General features: G+C 44.0%; 1 protein-coding gene across 1 annotated transcript in view; it reads right to left on the reverse strand.

Moving 5' to 3' along the window:
* Nucleotides 1-386: 386 nt before the first annotated feature.
* Cbl (Cbl proto-oncogene) overlaps nt 387-14,901 on the reverse strand; it is a 76,191-nt gene continuing 61,676 nt past the window's right edge. The window contains exons 9-16 of the mRNA XM_051156276.1: nt 14,473-14,676; nt 8,937-9,068; nt 8,472-8,849; nt 6,832-6,926; nt 3,896-4,036; nt 3,249-3,346; nt 2,277-2,456; nt 387-1,207 (exon numbers count right to left, since the gene is read on the reverse strand). Coding sequence (XP_051012233.1) covers nt 915-1,207; nt 2,277-2,456; nt 3,249-3,346; nt 3,896-4,036; nt 6,832-6,926; nt 8,472-8,849; nt 8,937-9,068; nt 14,473-14,676 — 1,521 coding nt within the window. The 3' untranslated portion in view covers nt 387-914. The remainder of the gene's footprint in view (nt 1,208-2,276; nt 2,457-3,248; nt 3,347-3,895; nt 4,037-6,831; nt 6,927-8,471; nt 8,850-8,936; nt 9,069-14,472; nt 14,677-14,901) is intronic.

Here is a 14,901-nt window from a genome sequence, read left to right on the forward strand (position 1 = left end):
GAAAGACTCATGATCTATATCAGAAACACATACCTGGCAGCAAGGCAACAGACTCCCACAGGCTTTTCCTGGGGAGGACACGGAATGCATATGAAAGCCTCTATCTCAAACCACTTAAACATTAAAAAAAAACAAAAAACAAATTCAACATTCCTATAAAAACAGCACTTTGGAATGACCAGTGTTAGCGGCTAGCGTCAATCAAAACTGTAACCACAGAATAGTACTTTCCTTCCCACCTATTCTACCAAACCAACACCATCACACACGAGAAAGTACATCCTATAGGCTGCTGGGCGTCAGTGAGACTGGTGACAGCAAGTGTACAGACCATCAGTGAAGAAGAGGTGGAGTAGGAGTTTCCAGGGGAAAGGACAGCGGGTGTTCTAACAATGATAATCTAAGGAGAGGGTTGAGGTTGTAACATCCAGCAGGGCTAGGTGCAATACCACAGTAGATGCGAGTCTTCAGAGATGCCTTCCTGAAGCTCTTGTGCTAACTCCCTGCCTGGATTCACACACAGCAGGATAACCTTATAATGACAGGACACACAGACACACACGCCCTTAACAGGAAAGTCCTAAGTCCTTAACTAGGGCTACACCACAGCTCTTCTACTGCATTCTGTACTGTTCCCAGGGTAGGCTACCATTTTATAAAATCCACACTCTCCTAATGAAGACCGAAGGACTGAAGGACTACAGAAACACTCTTAAGACTGATACAACAACGAAACACACTAGCTGCTCCATTTTCATTCCACTGCTTTGAAATCTTGAACCATATGTGTCGATACCCACAGAAAAAGCAGGACCTTACAGTGACATCCCAAAAGAAGCCACTGCTTTCCTAGGTGTTCCTTGAGCAAGAGCCCGGCTCATGGGTCCTCTGAAGCCACTGCAAGAAGAGATGTGCTAGGTGGCTACATGGGCAGGAGAAGAAATAGAAACAAATTCCCGGAGGATGTTTTTGGCCATCTCAATGTTGTTGTGGGCAATGACCAAAGCTTTCTGAATGTCCTGGTAGGAGTAGCCCTGACTCATGAGGCGCTCAATCTCACTTGAGAGCTGCGGCGAGGGGGCAACGGCAACAGGGCTAGCAGTGGCACCTCCACCTTGTTGATAGCTACTTGCTTTTCGTTCAGAGTTGATTCTCCGAGGGAATGGTTTGGGGGGCCTCTCAGGAACTTGGGAACCCTCATTGAAGTCTGAAAGAGAAAGGAAAGAAAATATTTGCAAACCTTGGGAAACTGACATTTAATGGCAGTAGCAATAACAATGTGCTATTAGTGTGTTCTTCTGTCACAAGGCTGGAGTTCTGCTTTTTTGAGTGTTTTCAAACAGGGGCTCACTCTATACCACAGACTGGACTCGAACTCACAGCTGTGGTCCTGCCTCAGTCGCCTGAGTGCTCAGGTTACAGCTATGAGTTCCTGTGCCTGACACAAGTCTGGGTTTTATCTTATCTGTAGTGCTAGAACTGAACCCAGGGCTACATATATGCTAGATTAAGTGTTGTGCTGCTGAGCTACACCATCAGCCTAAAAGTTGGGCTTAGGTCTAGAGTCTATCAGAATAACAGCCCTTCTAAATAAGCCATGAGCCCATTCCGTTAATAGTAACTGTGGCTTTGAGAAGCAGATAACACCTACACTGTGTGTTATCCTTATAAACAAGTTTACATACTCACCAAACTACTCCTTCCTCAAGTAAGGAGACAACACAGCCTAAACTGCAGAGGAAGCAGTAAACTAGCCTAGGTGAGGAGCCCACCTAGATGGACAACTAGACCCTATATCTTTTCCATCAGCTGGTCTGAAAGTTGACTTCAATTTCCAAAGTGACAGCTATTCTGGCTGCTGCCCTACCAGGCGGCCACAGGTGCAAGGGCAGCCCTGGATACTAGAGACCAATGTGGGGTGGCCCAGGCCTATAAAAGGTGTATTTGAGGTCAGCACACTTCTTCCCAGTGGGACAGGGCTTAGAAAAATAAAGAACACAGCATTGCTTCCCTCAAGCCTAACTCCCAGCATTACATGCATACTTAAAAGAGCTAGAAGCCTTGCCTTCCTCAATACAAGCTGTGATTTAAGCACCACCTACAGAGTTTCACTTCCAATGTGGGACCTAGGACCAGCTTTCTAACAGTTAGAATCAGTGCACAGCCCACTACTTCCACTCACTGACCTACTGCCACCTGACAAGGCCATGACTTTTACTTATAAACCAAAGGCCTGACAGCAATCCAGTACAAGTCAAAGTAGCCTGGAGACTCACTTATGGGATCACCATCCAGAGACAACCAGCCAAAGGAGGAGCTGGCATTGGAGATGTCAGACAGGGTCCGGCGGGCCAGTACTGCTGGCACAGGTGGCTTAGGCACATCATACCCATCATCCTCATTTTCTGATTCCTCAGGGCCAGTACTGGTGTGAGCTGTAGGCAGATTCCCTTCCCCTGGAAGAAAGTTAGGGGTAAGTTATTGTCTTCTCCTGTCAGTCTTCATTTTCCAACACACTTCAGTGCAGAGGCATCCACTCACTCACAGATGCATACAACCTTTTATTTCATTCAACAGTTACTCAAATGTCTATACTGTGGGCCAAATACCATTTGGGGTCCTGTGGCTAGAGATAAAATAAAACCTGTACCAGTTCTCTTGATGAATATGTTAACAGTCACTCTTGCCAAGGTTGACAGCTACTGATGCCAGAGACACAAGTGCTATTTTAGAGCCTCCTATCTGCAGCTTGCCTCAAAAGATCAGCTAAAGGGCTGTGTGAAGACTTCCTGAACTTTCCCCCTTGGTAAGCTGCTTAACATGGGAATTGAATATTTACCACCCACACACAAAAGAATTTCATCAATGTAATGGGACTAAAAGAGAGCTGCTAATACTGAGATCCAGGCCATGTAACAGATGTTTCCAGCCCTGGGAGGAGGGAAAACAGTTAGGAACTAATGTCTGAAAAGGAAAAGTGGGGCCCATGCTGTCCATGAGTCAAAAAACTTTTGACAAAGAGTACTGAGAATAATTTTTCTCCTTAGCTTAAGCTATTTCAACCAAATGTTACAGAGCCACCCTATAGTTCCCTTCTCTTTTTATTCTTGAGACAGGGTCTTAGCTGTGTAGGCTAGACTGGCCTCAAACTTGTAATCCTTTTGCCTCAGGCTCCAACATATTGAAATTACGGCTATGTGCTACCACACACGGCATATCAGTGTTTAAGTAGAAGACAGGTGACTCACCAAAGGTGCTGTTCTCCGTTACAGACAACGCTTGGGACTGAATGTTGTACATTGCTTCATATGTGCAGCTGTCAATCTGCTGGTCACAGTCACATACTCTGAACCACAAAGAGGTACAATGCTCTTCACAAACAAGATTCTGTTATTTGCAATTTTAAAAAGACTAAGCTGCTTCTAACTGTCCTAGACCCTAATTCATTCATTCTTTTCTTTTTTTTGGTTTTTTTAGACAGGGTTTCTCTGTGTAGCTCTGGCTGTCCTGGACTCACTTTGTAGACCAGGCTGGCCTCAAACTCACAGTGATCCACCTGCCTTTGTCTCCCGAGTGCTGGGATTAAAGGCATGTATCACCACGCCTGGCGACCCTAATTCTTTCAAAAAAACACATTCTCTTTGTAACAATACCATTAATAAATACTGTGAGATTGACTCAAGACAAGCTAACCATGTACATGTTCTGGAGGTCACTGTGCCAGTGTAGAGACCATGCAACTATGTATCCATACTAGACCCTAAACATTAGGGTCTAGATTTCTCTTTCTGATTTACTTCTGCAAGGCAATGGTATGTGTAGTAAGTAAGAAAGCAGGTAAAGTCACAGCAAGTGAATTATCTGAGTAAAGACACTTGGCTTGTTGTGAGCATACCGTGAACTCTGGGCTGCCTCTAACGGCCGTTTGGGCTCTGGCTTCTGAACTCCTATGGGCCTAGATGTGGGAGTCATATACTCTGTGTCTTCTTCACTTTCCCCTTGCTCCCCAGGCGGCAGTTTCGGCACAGGAAGAGGCCTGGAAGAATTAAAAAAATAGTAATAATTAAGTTGGAAAACTTTGAAGTGTGAAATAGATTTAGAACTAATACAATTCAATTTGACAAAACAAAATAAATAGCACTTAGGGTCCTACCATTCCCAGTGACCATGGCAAGCATTAGGGAAAATCTGCACCAGTTACAAATCCTACTCTCAGCTGATGTTAATGGAATGTAAATCTTAAACTGGAATATGTAGTTAACTATAACCTCAACTCACAAGTAAGTTTTGTTTCAGTGCTCCTGTTTGCATGCTTTTTTTTTTTTTACAGGGCATAAAAAAAGGAACACTAGGGGCTGGAGAGATGGCTCAGTGGTTAAGAGCACTGACTGCTCTTCCAGAGGACTGAGGTTCAATTCCCAGCAACCACATGGCGGCTCACAATTGTCTGTAACTCCAGGATCTGACCAATGCACATAAAATAAAAATAATTATTTAAAAAATAAATAAATAAATAAAAGGGCCAGGTGTGGTGGCGCCCAGGATGGCCAAGGCTACACAGAGAAACCCTGTCTCGAAAAACAAAAAACAAACAAACAAACAAAAAAAGGAACACCAGCTGGCTTTCTAACAGAACACTAGAAATGTATAGCAAATCCCAATACAAAAGCCTACCTATGGTGGTAGTACATAGTTTGTCAAAAAGTATAATTGCTTTTGCTCTTCAATATTTCCTACCAGAAATTCTGATATAGATAAAAAGTAACCTGGCCATTAGCATCCTAGACTTCTAACTCTTGATGCATTTGTCGGGAGGGCAGTACAGGGATCAAACACAGGACCTTGCACACGCTAGACTGACTACATCCCTGTGCCTGGCTTCAGAGATCTCGCTGTTGCAGCGCATATTATGCAATTCTTACTCAGCTTTCTTCAAGGGCCGTAGAGAGCTCAGCTAGCAGTTAGGATTAAAAGCACTGGCTGCTCTTCCAGAGGATTGTGGTTCAATTCCCAGCACCCACACAGCAGTTCACAACCATCTGTAACTCTATGCCCAGGGGATTTGAGGGCCTCTTCTGGTACATCTCCATGGGCACCGCCTGCTCATGGGTGCACAGGCATCTATTCAGGCAGAATAGCTATCCACATAAAATAAGATAAAAAACTTAAAAACAAAAACTGCTATCCCACTGTATGAAAGGAAACGAAGACAAAATACTAACTGTGAAAGAAAAGGCCCTACTGCATGCTTCCTGGAATAAACCTGAGTGTCTTTCTTTCCCTTTTCCCATTTTATTTTTGCATATCCTAAATAACCAACAGATACACATTTATTTCTCTCCCTGTATCTACATAATGTTCTTTGTGTGTTTGTTTGTTTGGTTGGTTGGTTGGCTTTTCAAGACAGGGCTTGCTTGTTTGTTTTCTATGTAGCCTCCACTGTCCTAGACCAGGCTGATGTTTGTCTAGTTTTAGTTGTTATTGTTTGTTTTGTTTTTATGGTGGAGAACGTTTATTATAGATGTGTGAGAAAGCATAGCCAGATGCAGGCACATCTGGCACAGTCCAGAGTGGTCATGCCCCTCCATCCATGTGGGGGGGGGGGGGAGCAGGGAAAGGGAAGGGGCAGGGAAAGGGAGGGGGGAACTGACTTCAGCAGCAAGGAAGGCAAAGGCACAAAAGGAGTGAAAGGAGAGGCAGGTATCCAAAACTCTCTGGGTTGTCTAGGACAAAGCCTCAGGGTGGAAGGCAGTGCATGCCAGCCACAACCTGCAGCAGACAGGAACAGGGGTGCTTCAAGAACCCGAAGGCCAAGTCTGCATTGTTAATAGGCATCTCAGCTGCTTGTCCTGGGTTTAAAACGTAACACTCCAGCCTCTTGTTAATTATAAATGTATAAAATACTTGTCTATTTTTTAAGACTGGGTCTCACTATGTAGTCTTGGCTGTTCTGGAACTCACTATGTAGACCAGGCTGGCTTCAACCTTACAGAGATCTAGCTGCTTTCTCGGTCTTCCAAGTGCTATGATTAAGGGCATTTGCCACTGCACCTGGCAACAGTACACATGTCAGCTGGGCACGGTGGCTCACACATTTAATCCCAGCACTCAGGAGACAGAGGCAGGTGGATCACTGTGAGTTCAAGGCCAGCCTGGTCTACAAAGCGAGTCCAGAACAGCCAAGGCCACACAGAGAAATCCTGCCTTGAAAACCCAAAATCAATCAATCAATCACGTCAGAGAAACGTAACAAAACTTGATTCTTTAAAAAGATTAAATAAAAATGATAAGACTCAGCCTGACTGCCCTACACACATGTATAAAGAAAAAGGGATGGAAAGAAAATATTTCAAAACACAAAAATTACAGCACTTAAGAGGGCCAGAGTAGGAGACTTGGGAGGTGGCTTTTAAGATTATTATTATTTTTAGTTATAACCAAACATAAGACATATGTGAGTGTCTCCAAGTGGGTATGTGCACATGAGTACAGGTGCCAAAGGAGACCAGAGGCACTGGATCCCCTGGAGCTGAAGTTACAGATGGTTGTGGACCTCCATTTGGCTGCTGGGAATCTAACTCAGGTCCGTGGGAAAACCAGCAAGTATCTAAACAACTGAGCCACTATCCAGCCCCTTGTGTGTTTTGCTAGTTTGTACACTTGTAGCAATTTCACTCCCTTAGCCTCTCACGTGTGTGATACAAGCATACAAGCACACCAGGTCTAGGATTCTGAGTTTGAGGCCATCAGAGTCTACTAGGAAGACTTTATCTCATTAAAAAGGAAGAAATAGCCATCGCACAGAAAGAAATACAGCTGTAGTATGCTTACCTGGCAGCCAGAGAATAAATGGCATTGGCAGATGAAGAAGGCTTGATTTTGGGGTGCTCACTCTCTGAACCTGCTATTGGGCTGCTATTCATATTCTACAAAGTAAGAAAAGGTCTCAAGGCTATGATCGTCTTTTCTGTAAAACTAAGAAATAGTCACCTGAGTGTCCTTACAGTCCTCAGCTGTAGTCTTCCCATTCCATCTCCTTAGGTTCCCAACTTCCTTGTCAATTCACCCATCAACGTTCACCCCAAATGTGACGTCTGTTACCCAAGTTAAAACCATCAGTTTATGACAGAGTTCATACCTTTTTTACCTCCCGCCTGCTTCCATGTTCTCTGAAGGGTCCACCTAACCTAACTATTTCCTTCTGGAAAAACACTCCCACTTGAGCACTGGCACCAGTGTCTCTGTGTATATGGCATGTACTTTTTTTCTAACAGCTTTAACAATACATATGAGTGTTTTGTCTGCATGTATATATGTGTATAACAAGTGTGCCATGTCCCCTCAGGTCACAAAAGGGCACTGGATCTCCTAGAATGGAATTACAGGAAGTTGTAGAATACCATGTGGGTGCTAGAAATTGAACTCATGTCCTCTACAGAAGCAGCGAGTGATCTTAACTGCTGAGCCACCTCTCTAGCCTCCTTGTTTCTTTTTAAAAAAATAAAACTGAAAAAATGCTTATTTTGTGTGTATGTGTAAGTCACAAAATAAATATCACAATTCTCTTCTCTCCTTTTATTACATGGGTTCCAGGGATCACATTTGGGTTATCAGGCTCCTTTACTGAGCCATAATATCAGTCCTTGGGTCTTTCTTTTCTATTTTGTTGTTGTTTTTGTTTGTTTTGTTTTTTGAGACAGGGTTTTTCTGTGCATCCCTGGCTGTCCTGGACTCACTTTGTAGACCAGACTGGTCTCGAACTCACAGCGATCCACCTGCCTCTGCCTCCTGAGTGCTGGAATTAAAGGTGTGTTACCATGCCCGGCACGTTTTTTGTTGTTGTTGTTGGTTTGTTTGTTTGTTTTAAAGACAGAGTCTAACTGTGTGACTCTAACTGACCTAGAACTTATTATGTAGACTAGGATGGTCTTGAACTCATGCCTCCTAAGTACTGGGATTACAGGTATGTATTGGCTCCTTGCCTTTTCCTTAAACAAACCTCTTTTCAATTCACTTCTTTCCACTTCATTCCAGAGATCAGACTCACTGAGAGTGTCTCTACACTGAGCCATCTCATTAGCTATGAATTATGCTATTTCTGAATTCTAAACAAACCTATCAAATAACTGACCCAATCAGTCACAGTGGTGCATGTTTGTAATCTCACGTTATTTAGGAAGCTGAGGCAAAAAGATCAAGAATTTGAGGCTAGCCTGGCATACAGACCAAAACCCTGTAAACAAAACAATTTTTTGTTTTTCAAGACAGTGTTTCTCTGTGTAGCTCTGGCTGTCCTAGAACTCACTCTGTAGACCAGGGTAGCCTTGAACTCAGAAATCTGATTGCCTCTGCTTCTCAAGTGCTGGGATGAAAGGTGTGTGCCACCATGCCCAGCCCAACAAAACACTTTTGACCATAAAATGCCACCCACAAATACTACTAGATTAAATGATTTGAAACTTAGGACTCACCATGGAGGTATCCAGACTAAACGTGCTTCCAAGCCTCGGCCCATCTACTCTGGGCTCCATTTGTGAGGGCAAAGAAAATGGCAGTGAATGTCGGTTGGTCAATTCTCTTCCATTCCAAGGATCACTAGGGTTTGGAGTAGCTACTGGTACTTTTGGGATTGGCCGAGACAACCATGAGTCCCCTGGGCGGCCAGAGGGGACAGGGGGCAGTTTGTCTCTAGATGGACAGTCGCCTGGTGTACACGGCAGGGGCCGTCTCTGAGGCCGTGTTTCTGCTCCAACAGAGTAAGGCCGGTCTGGAGGGGGTGGTGGCGGAAGATCTCGAAGTGTGGGAGGTATTGGCAACGGCTTGTCCTTATGATGGGAGCCAGGAGCAGCCTATGGAAACAAGATGGAAACAAGTCAACCAAAAACCACTAATACACAACAAGGCTCAGCAAGGGACAGGAATGGCTAATGCTTTGCCTTGGAAGCAGTCCCCAGAACTGAAGTGCTCGCAGGAACAGGTGCTCGCTGTTGTAGAAGGTCAAGTCTTGGTGGCACTGGAGGAAGGGAAGCTTGTGGGGCCACGGAGAACGGAGAGGAAGGCCTTTCCACCTACAACCAACGAGACATTCGGAGGTTACTCCTGTTTAGGGAACAGCGTCTTCCAATGCTAAAACTACAGACAGCAGATACTATGTGATCATGAGTGCTGGGCCCCACAAGCCTCTAAAAATACAGATACTTTTGGAATCCTGAACTATATTTGCATCATAAGAGGGCACTCTCAGCCAGGCATGGTGGCGCACGCCTTTAATCCCAGCACTCGGGAGGCAGAGGCAGGCGGATCGCTGTGAGTTCGAGGCCAGCCTGGTCTACAAAGTGAGTCCAGGATGGCCAAGGCTACACAGAGAGACGCTGTCTCGAAAAACCAAAAAAAAAAAAAAAAAAAAAAAAAAAAAAAAAAAAAAAAAAAAAAAAAAAAAAAGAGGGCACTCTCAATCACAGATGGCAGGCTACAGGCAAATTAACCCAGAAAGGCACTGCTACCAAAAGGAGCCTACCTTACAATTTAAAAAACTATCACAATACTCCATCTCTTCATCTTTGAAGGAAAAAAAGATACTGTCAAGATTAAAACTAGGTAAATGTGCATGCTTTGCTCTGCAAACCTGGCAATCTGCGTGTGAGCCCTGGAATGCATGTAAAGGTGGGAGGAGAGAACTGACTCTACAATACTGTCTTCTGACCACCACAGGAAAGCCACGGCACACCCAACACATAAGCACACACAAACACATACAATAATAAATAAATAAACTTAAAGATGAGAGAGATATATGATCTGAAAAGAGTATAACAAGGAAAATTCTAGAAGCCACCGAAACATGCAGGAAACATTGAAGAGACAAAGACAGACTGACCAAAGCCTCAAAAGCCAAGCTCCACTTCAGCTGAGAATTCAGTTTAACATTAGGGGCTAAAAAATAAAAAAGCTAAGTCTCACCAAGCTAACTCTCACTCCATCAACACGTAGCCCAGCACTTGCTCATTTCCTCTAAAGACCTTCAACTCTATCTATAGGTTCCCTTTCATTTTATTCATTAACTTGAAACCTCACTTTTAGTGACACGCTTCTTGAGCTGGGCACTTCGACACCCTTCACTCTTCTAAGAAACCAAGGACAGGGCACGCATGAAAACTGTGGATAAAGGGCAAGAAAGGGTGAGAAGATTGAGGACACCATGACACATGGCAAGAAAAGAGGGTATGAAGCTCTTGTGACTTAGAGCTAAGCTGAAAAAAAAAATTAATTTCATTTTTGTTTATGTGTCTGTCTGTACGTGGATGCCAACTGTGTGCAGGTGACCACAGAGGACAGAGTAGGGTACTGCACCCCTTTGAGCTGGAGTTACAGTGTAGGTGGCTGTAACCGCTTCACATGGCACAGGGCCCTGAACTAAGGTCAACTGGAAGAACATCAAGAGTCCTTAACCACTGAGCACCTCTCCAGCTCCCTGGGCTCAATGTTTGCAACTAGAATCCTAGAACTAGCCACTGTCCTAGTTAGGGTTACCATTGATATGATGAAACATCATGACCAACCACACTTGGGGAGGAAGAGGTTTACTGAGCTTACACTTCCATTCTGTTCATCATAGAAGGAAGTCAGAATAGGAACTCAAGTAGGGCAGGATCCTGGAGGCAGGAGCTAATGATGCAGAAGCTGTGGGGTGCTGCTTACAGGCTTACTCAACCTGCTCTCTTATAGAACCCAGGACCACCAGCCCAAGGAAGGCACCACTCACAATGGGCTGGGCCCTCTTCCATCAATCACCAGTTAAGAAAATGTTCTACAGGCTGGCCCACAGCCTGATCTATTGAAGCATTTTCTCTCAATCAAGGTTTCCTCTTCTCAGATGATTAGCTGTGTCAAGTCGACATAGATCAGTCAGCACAACAAAGTGCTGAATGAAAATATATTATGATATCAAAGGCCTGGAAAGGTCCCTTCCGCTTTTTTGTTCTGTTTTGTTTTTCGAGATAGGGTTTCTCTGTGTAGCCCTGGCTGTCCTGAACTCGCTTTGTACACCAGGCTGGCCTTGAAATCACAGCAACCCACCATGTCCAGCCAGACCCTTTCATTTTGTTTGTTTGTTTTTGTTTTTCGAGACAGGGTCTCTCTGTGTAGCCTTGGCCAGCCTGGACTCACTTTGTAGACCAGGCTGGCCTCGAACTCACAGCGATCCACCTGCCTCTGCCTCCCGAGTGCTGGGATTAAAGGCGTGCGCCACCACGCCCGGCTCCCTTTCATTTTTTAAATAGAGATTTTTTGAGATTTATTTTTACTATTTTTAGTTATATGTATATGTCTTGTATAAGCATGTGTATATGAGTGCAAATGATCTTAAGATGGTCAGAGAGAAGTTGCCCCCCCCCCCCCAGGAACTAAAGTTACAGGTGGTTGTGAGGTGCTCGATACAGGTAACGGGAACTGAACTCAGGTTCTCCAGAAGAGGAGTATCTACTCTTAATCACTGAGCCACCTCTCCAGACTCCCAGAGAGGTAGTTTAAAGACATACTTTCCTCAAAAAAGGAAAAAGACAAGATGGGATCTATGAGTCTTTGAATAGAGGAGATGCAATCATGCCCTGAGAGGAAAGGGAAGGCCCCAGGATGACAGAATGGCCAGACCAGATGGAGGGAGCACATGTGACTCCCTTGACTCACAGTACTGCACTATCCATTACCTACCGCACTGTAAGCATGCTGTTAATAGCTTTGGTCTCTTAACTCAGCCTCCTAAGAAGATGCTTGCGAGCATGGTTCACTTAGTAGTGACAGATGCAAACTGAAATAATTATTTCAAACAACCCACAAACAGGAAGTTAGGTTGTTAAAACACCCGCCCTGCGCCCCGGAACTTAGGTTGTTAAAAAACAAACAGAGAAATAATGATTTTAAAAACAAACAAAACCAGGAAGTTAGGTTATTTTTTTTTTAAAAAATCACTTTATACAACAGATATATACTTAAGAAAAAAAACAAAGCCCAAAATCTCAGATTGATGATGTGGCTCAGTGGAAGAGGTCAAGTGTCTAGGGCTCAATTCAAGGTACAACTCAGAAAAACAAGCAAAACACAACAAATGACAGCTACCAGGGTGTGATGAACCAGGCAGTTTCATGTTTTCATATTCCTTTATGGTATGACTTTGGGGGAAGGAGGGGACAAATTTAATATCTTCTAAAAGTTAATATAAAATAAACTAAAAGTTACAAAGAATAAAATAAGAAACCACTACCTACCTGCCACTCCACAAAATGAAATACTACTATTTTTGTGGAATTCTCATGCACCCCTCCCCTTAACTACTTCCTCAGTTCTAACAAAGGTTTTGTTTTTAAAGATATTATGTGCATGTGTCTATGTGTAGGCATTAGCCTTCTGCCTTACTCTCCCAAGTGCTCAATTCCAAGTACGGACCAGCACCCCCTTTATTAGCACAGCTCTCAAAGTTTAAATAGCACAGTTCTACTACAAAATCAATCCACAGACAGACTACACAATACACAAACACATTTAAGCCTGGAAACAATATATCCTTTAAGAAAGTCTAAGTAGAGCCCAGTGTGGTAGCACACACCTTTAATCCCAGCACTTGGGAGGCAAAGGCAGGTAGATCACTGTGAGTTTGAGGCCAGCCTGGTCTACAAGAGTCTAGGACAGCCAAAGATACACAGATCGATCCTGTCTCGAAAACAAAAGACAAAAACAAACAAACAAAAAGACTAAGTAAACTGTAGGATGGAGCCTTAGTTACTGTTCTATTCCTGTGGCAAACACATGTGACCAAGGCAACTCATAAAGAGAGCATTTAATTTGGGGCTCACTGTTCCAGAGGGGTTGAGTCCATGACTATCATGGAAGGGAACACGGCAGCAGGCATGGTGCTGAAGCAGTAACTGAGAGCTTATATCTTGATGCACAACCAGGAGGCAGAGCGAGCTGAGAATAAGACGGGCTTTTGAAACTTCAAAGCCTACTCCCAGTGACAGAGTTCTTCCAACAAGGTCCTGCCTTCTACCAACTAGGGAACAAGGATTCAACCGCAGGAGCGGATGGAGACCTTTCTCACTCAAACCATCAGACATGACCAAGTTGCAATACATAAATGAAGAGTTTCGTTTTCTAATTTCTACAAAGCTAAGGAGAAAAATGTTTATCCTCCCCACCCAACCCCCACCAACAGGGTTTCCTGTGTAGCCCTTGCTGTTCTGGAACTCACTTTGTAGACCAGGCTGGCCTGGAACTCAGATATCCACCTGCCTCTGCCTCCGGAGTGCTGGGATTCAAGGACTGCGCCACCACCGCCCAGCCCTCATTTATGTCTTTTTACCAAATGCCTGTAATATTTAATAAACATACTGAACCATTTGAAACAACACTGTCTTCCTGTGCCAAACAGGGTTTCACCTACACCTACATTGTCTTCCTGAAGAAAGCTACTAGGGAGCTAGAGAGCTGGCTCAGTGGTTAAGAGCATCTGTTTTTGCAGAAGGCTCAGATTCAATTCCCAGCACACACATGGCGGCTAACAACCATCCACAACTCTACTTCTGGGGAATTTAATGTCCTTTTCTGATGCCCATGGGCACCAGACATACACGTGTTACAGACATACCTACAGGTAAAACACTCATACACAAAGTTTTAAAAAAGAGAAAAAGAAAAAGCATGCTATTAGGTCCCTGAGAGTTTTGTCCGAGATTGCTGGTCCCACACAACACTCTACAGTGACCCAAGCATCTGTATAATGCACACCTTGTTAGTCTTTATTAAAAACTTTAAAGTTGCATTCCATAAAAGTCTTCTGAGTTTCTACCCTCATAAAAAACAGTGAGTATGCATGTGTGCAGTGAGCCATTCAGTTTTTCCTATGGATATGACCAAAAAGAAATGAACTTATTCGTAGGGGTAAGGGTCATATTTAGGGCTCACAGATGCTAGATAATAACTTATGCTGGTTTGTGTGTTTGTTTCTGTCAACTAGGAAACCTCAACTGAGAAAATGCTTCCATAAAACTAGCCTCTAGGCAAGCCTGTAGAGCATTTTTTGATTGGCTGAATGACTGACTGGTTGGTGGTTGATTTGGAAGGGCCCAGCCCTTTGTGGGTAGGTGAGTGTGCATCTTTAATCTCAGCACTCCAGAGAATAAAGACAGGCAGGTCTCTCTGGGGCTTTGAGGCCAGTCTTGTCCATATAGCTAGTTCCAGGATAGCCAGAGCTACATAGAGAAAGCCCTGTATACACGTGTATGGCTGAGCAAGCCAGTAAGGCCTCTCTGCATTTGATCTGTTCCTGCTCCAGGTAGTACTACCTTGACTTTGGATGCTGAATATGAACTTCAAGTTATAAACCTTCCCCAACTTGCTTTCAGTCAGTATTTTATGCTGACCAAAACATCACTCTAAACACCAAGCTGTATCTTCAATGCCCCCAAATTCCAGCCTTACTTTGGCACCTGCCAACTCCTTCATCATGAAGAGAGAATCATCAGCTCGTTCATCATCGTCGTCATCGTAGTTTGGGGAGGGAGCACCTTCTGCTCCTTGCCTTAATAGACTGCCACTGCCTCTGGGGTCAAATGGATCCACCACAATGGGTTCAGTACCTTTGATTTCACATCGGCAAAAAGGACAGCCCTGACCTTCCGATTCCTGCAGAAGAAGATGACAGTACAATAGATACTTCTGAAAGTGCTGAACATATTTATCTACTAGAAAATATAGTCCCTAGAGATAAAAGTAGAATCAATGAGGGATATAGCTCAGCGGTAATATGTGTGCTTAGCATGCCCTGGAGTCATTCCTCAGTGCCCAGAAAGAGAGAGAGAAAGGGGGAAAAGCCAGGCAGTGTAGCTCATCCCTGTAATGCCAACATTT

The sequence above is a fragment of the Acomys russatus genome, chromosome 14, assembly GCF_903995435.1.
Source record: "Acomys russatus chromosome 14, mAcoRus1.1, whole genome shotgun sequence".
NCBI lineage: Eukaryota > Metazoa > Chordata > Mammalia > Rodentia > Muridae > Acomys > Acomys russatus.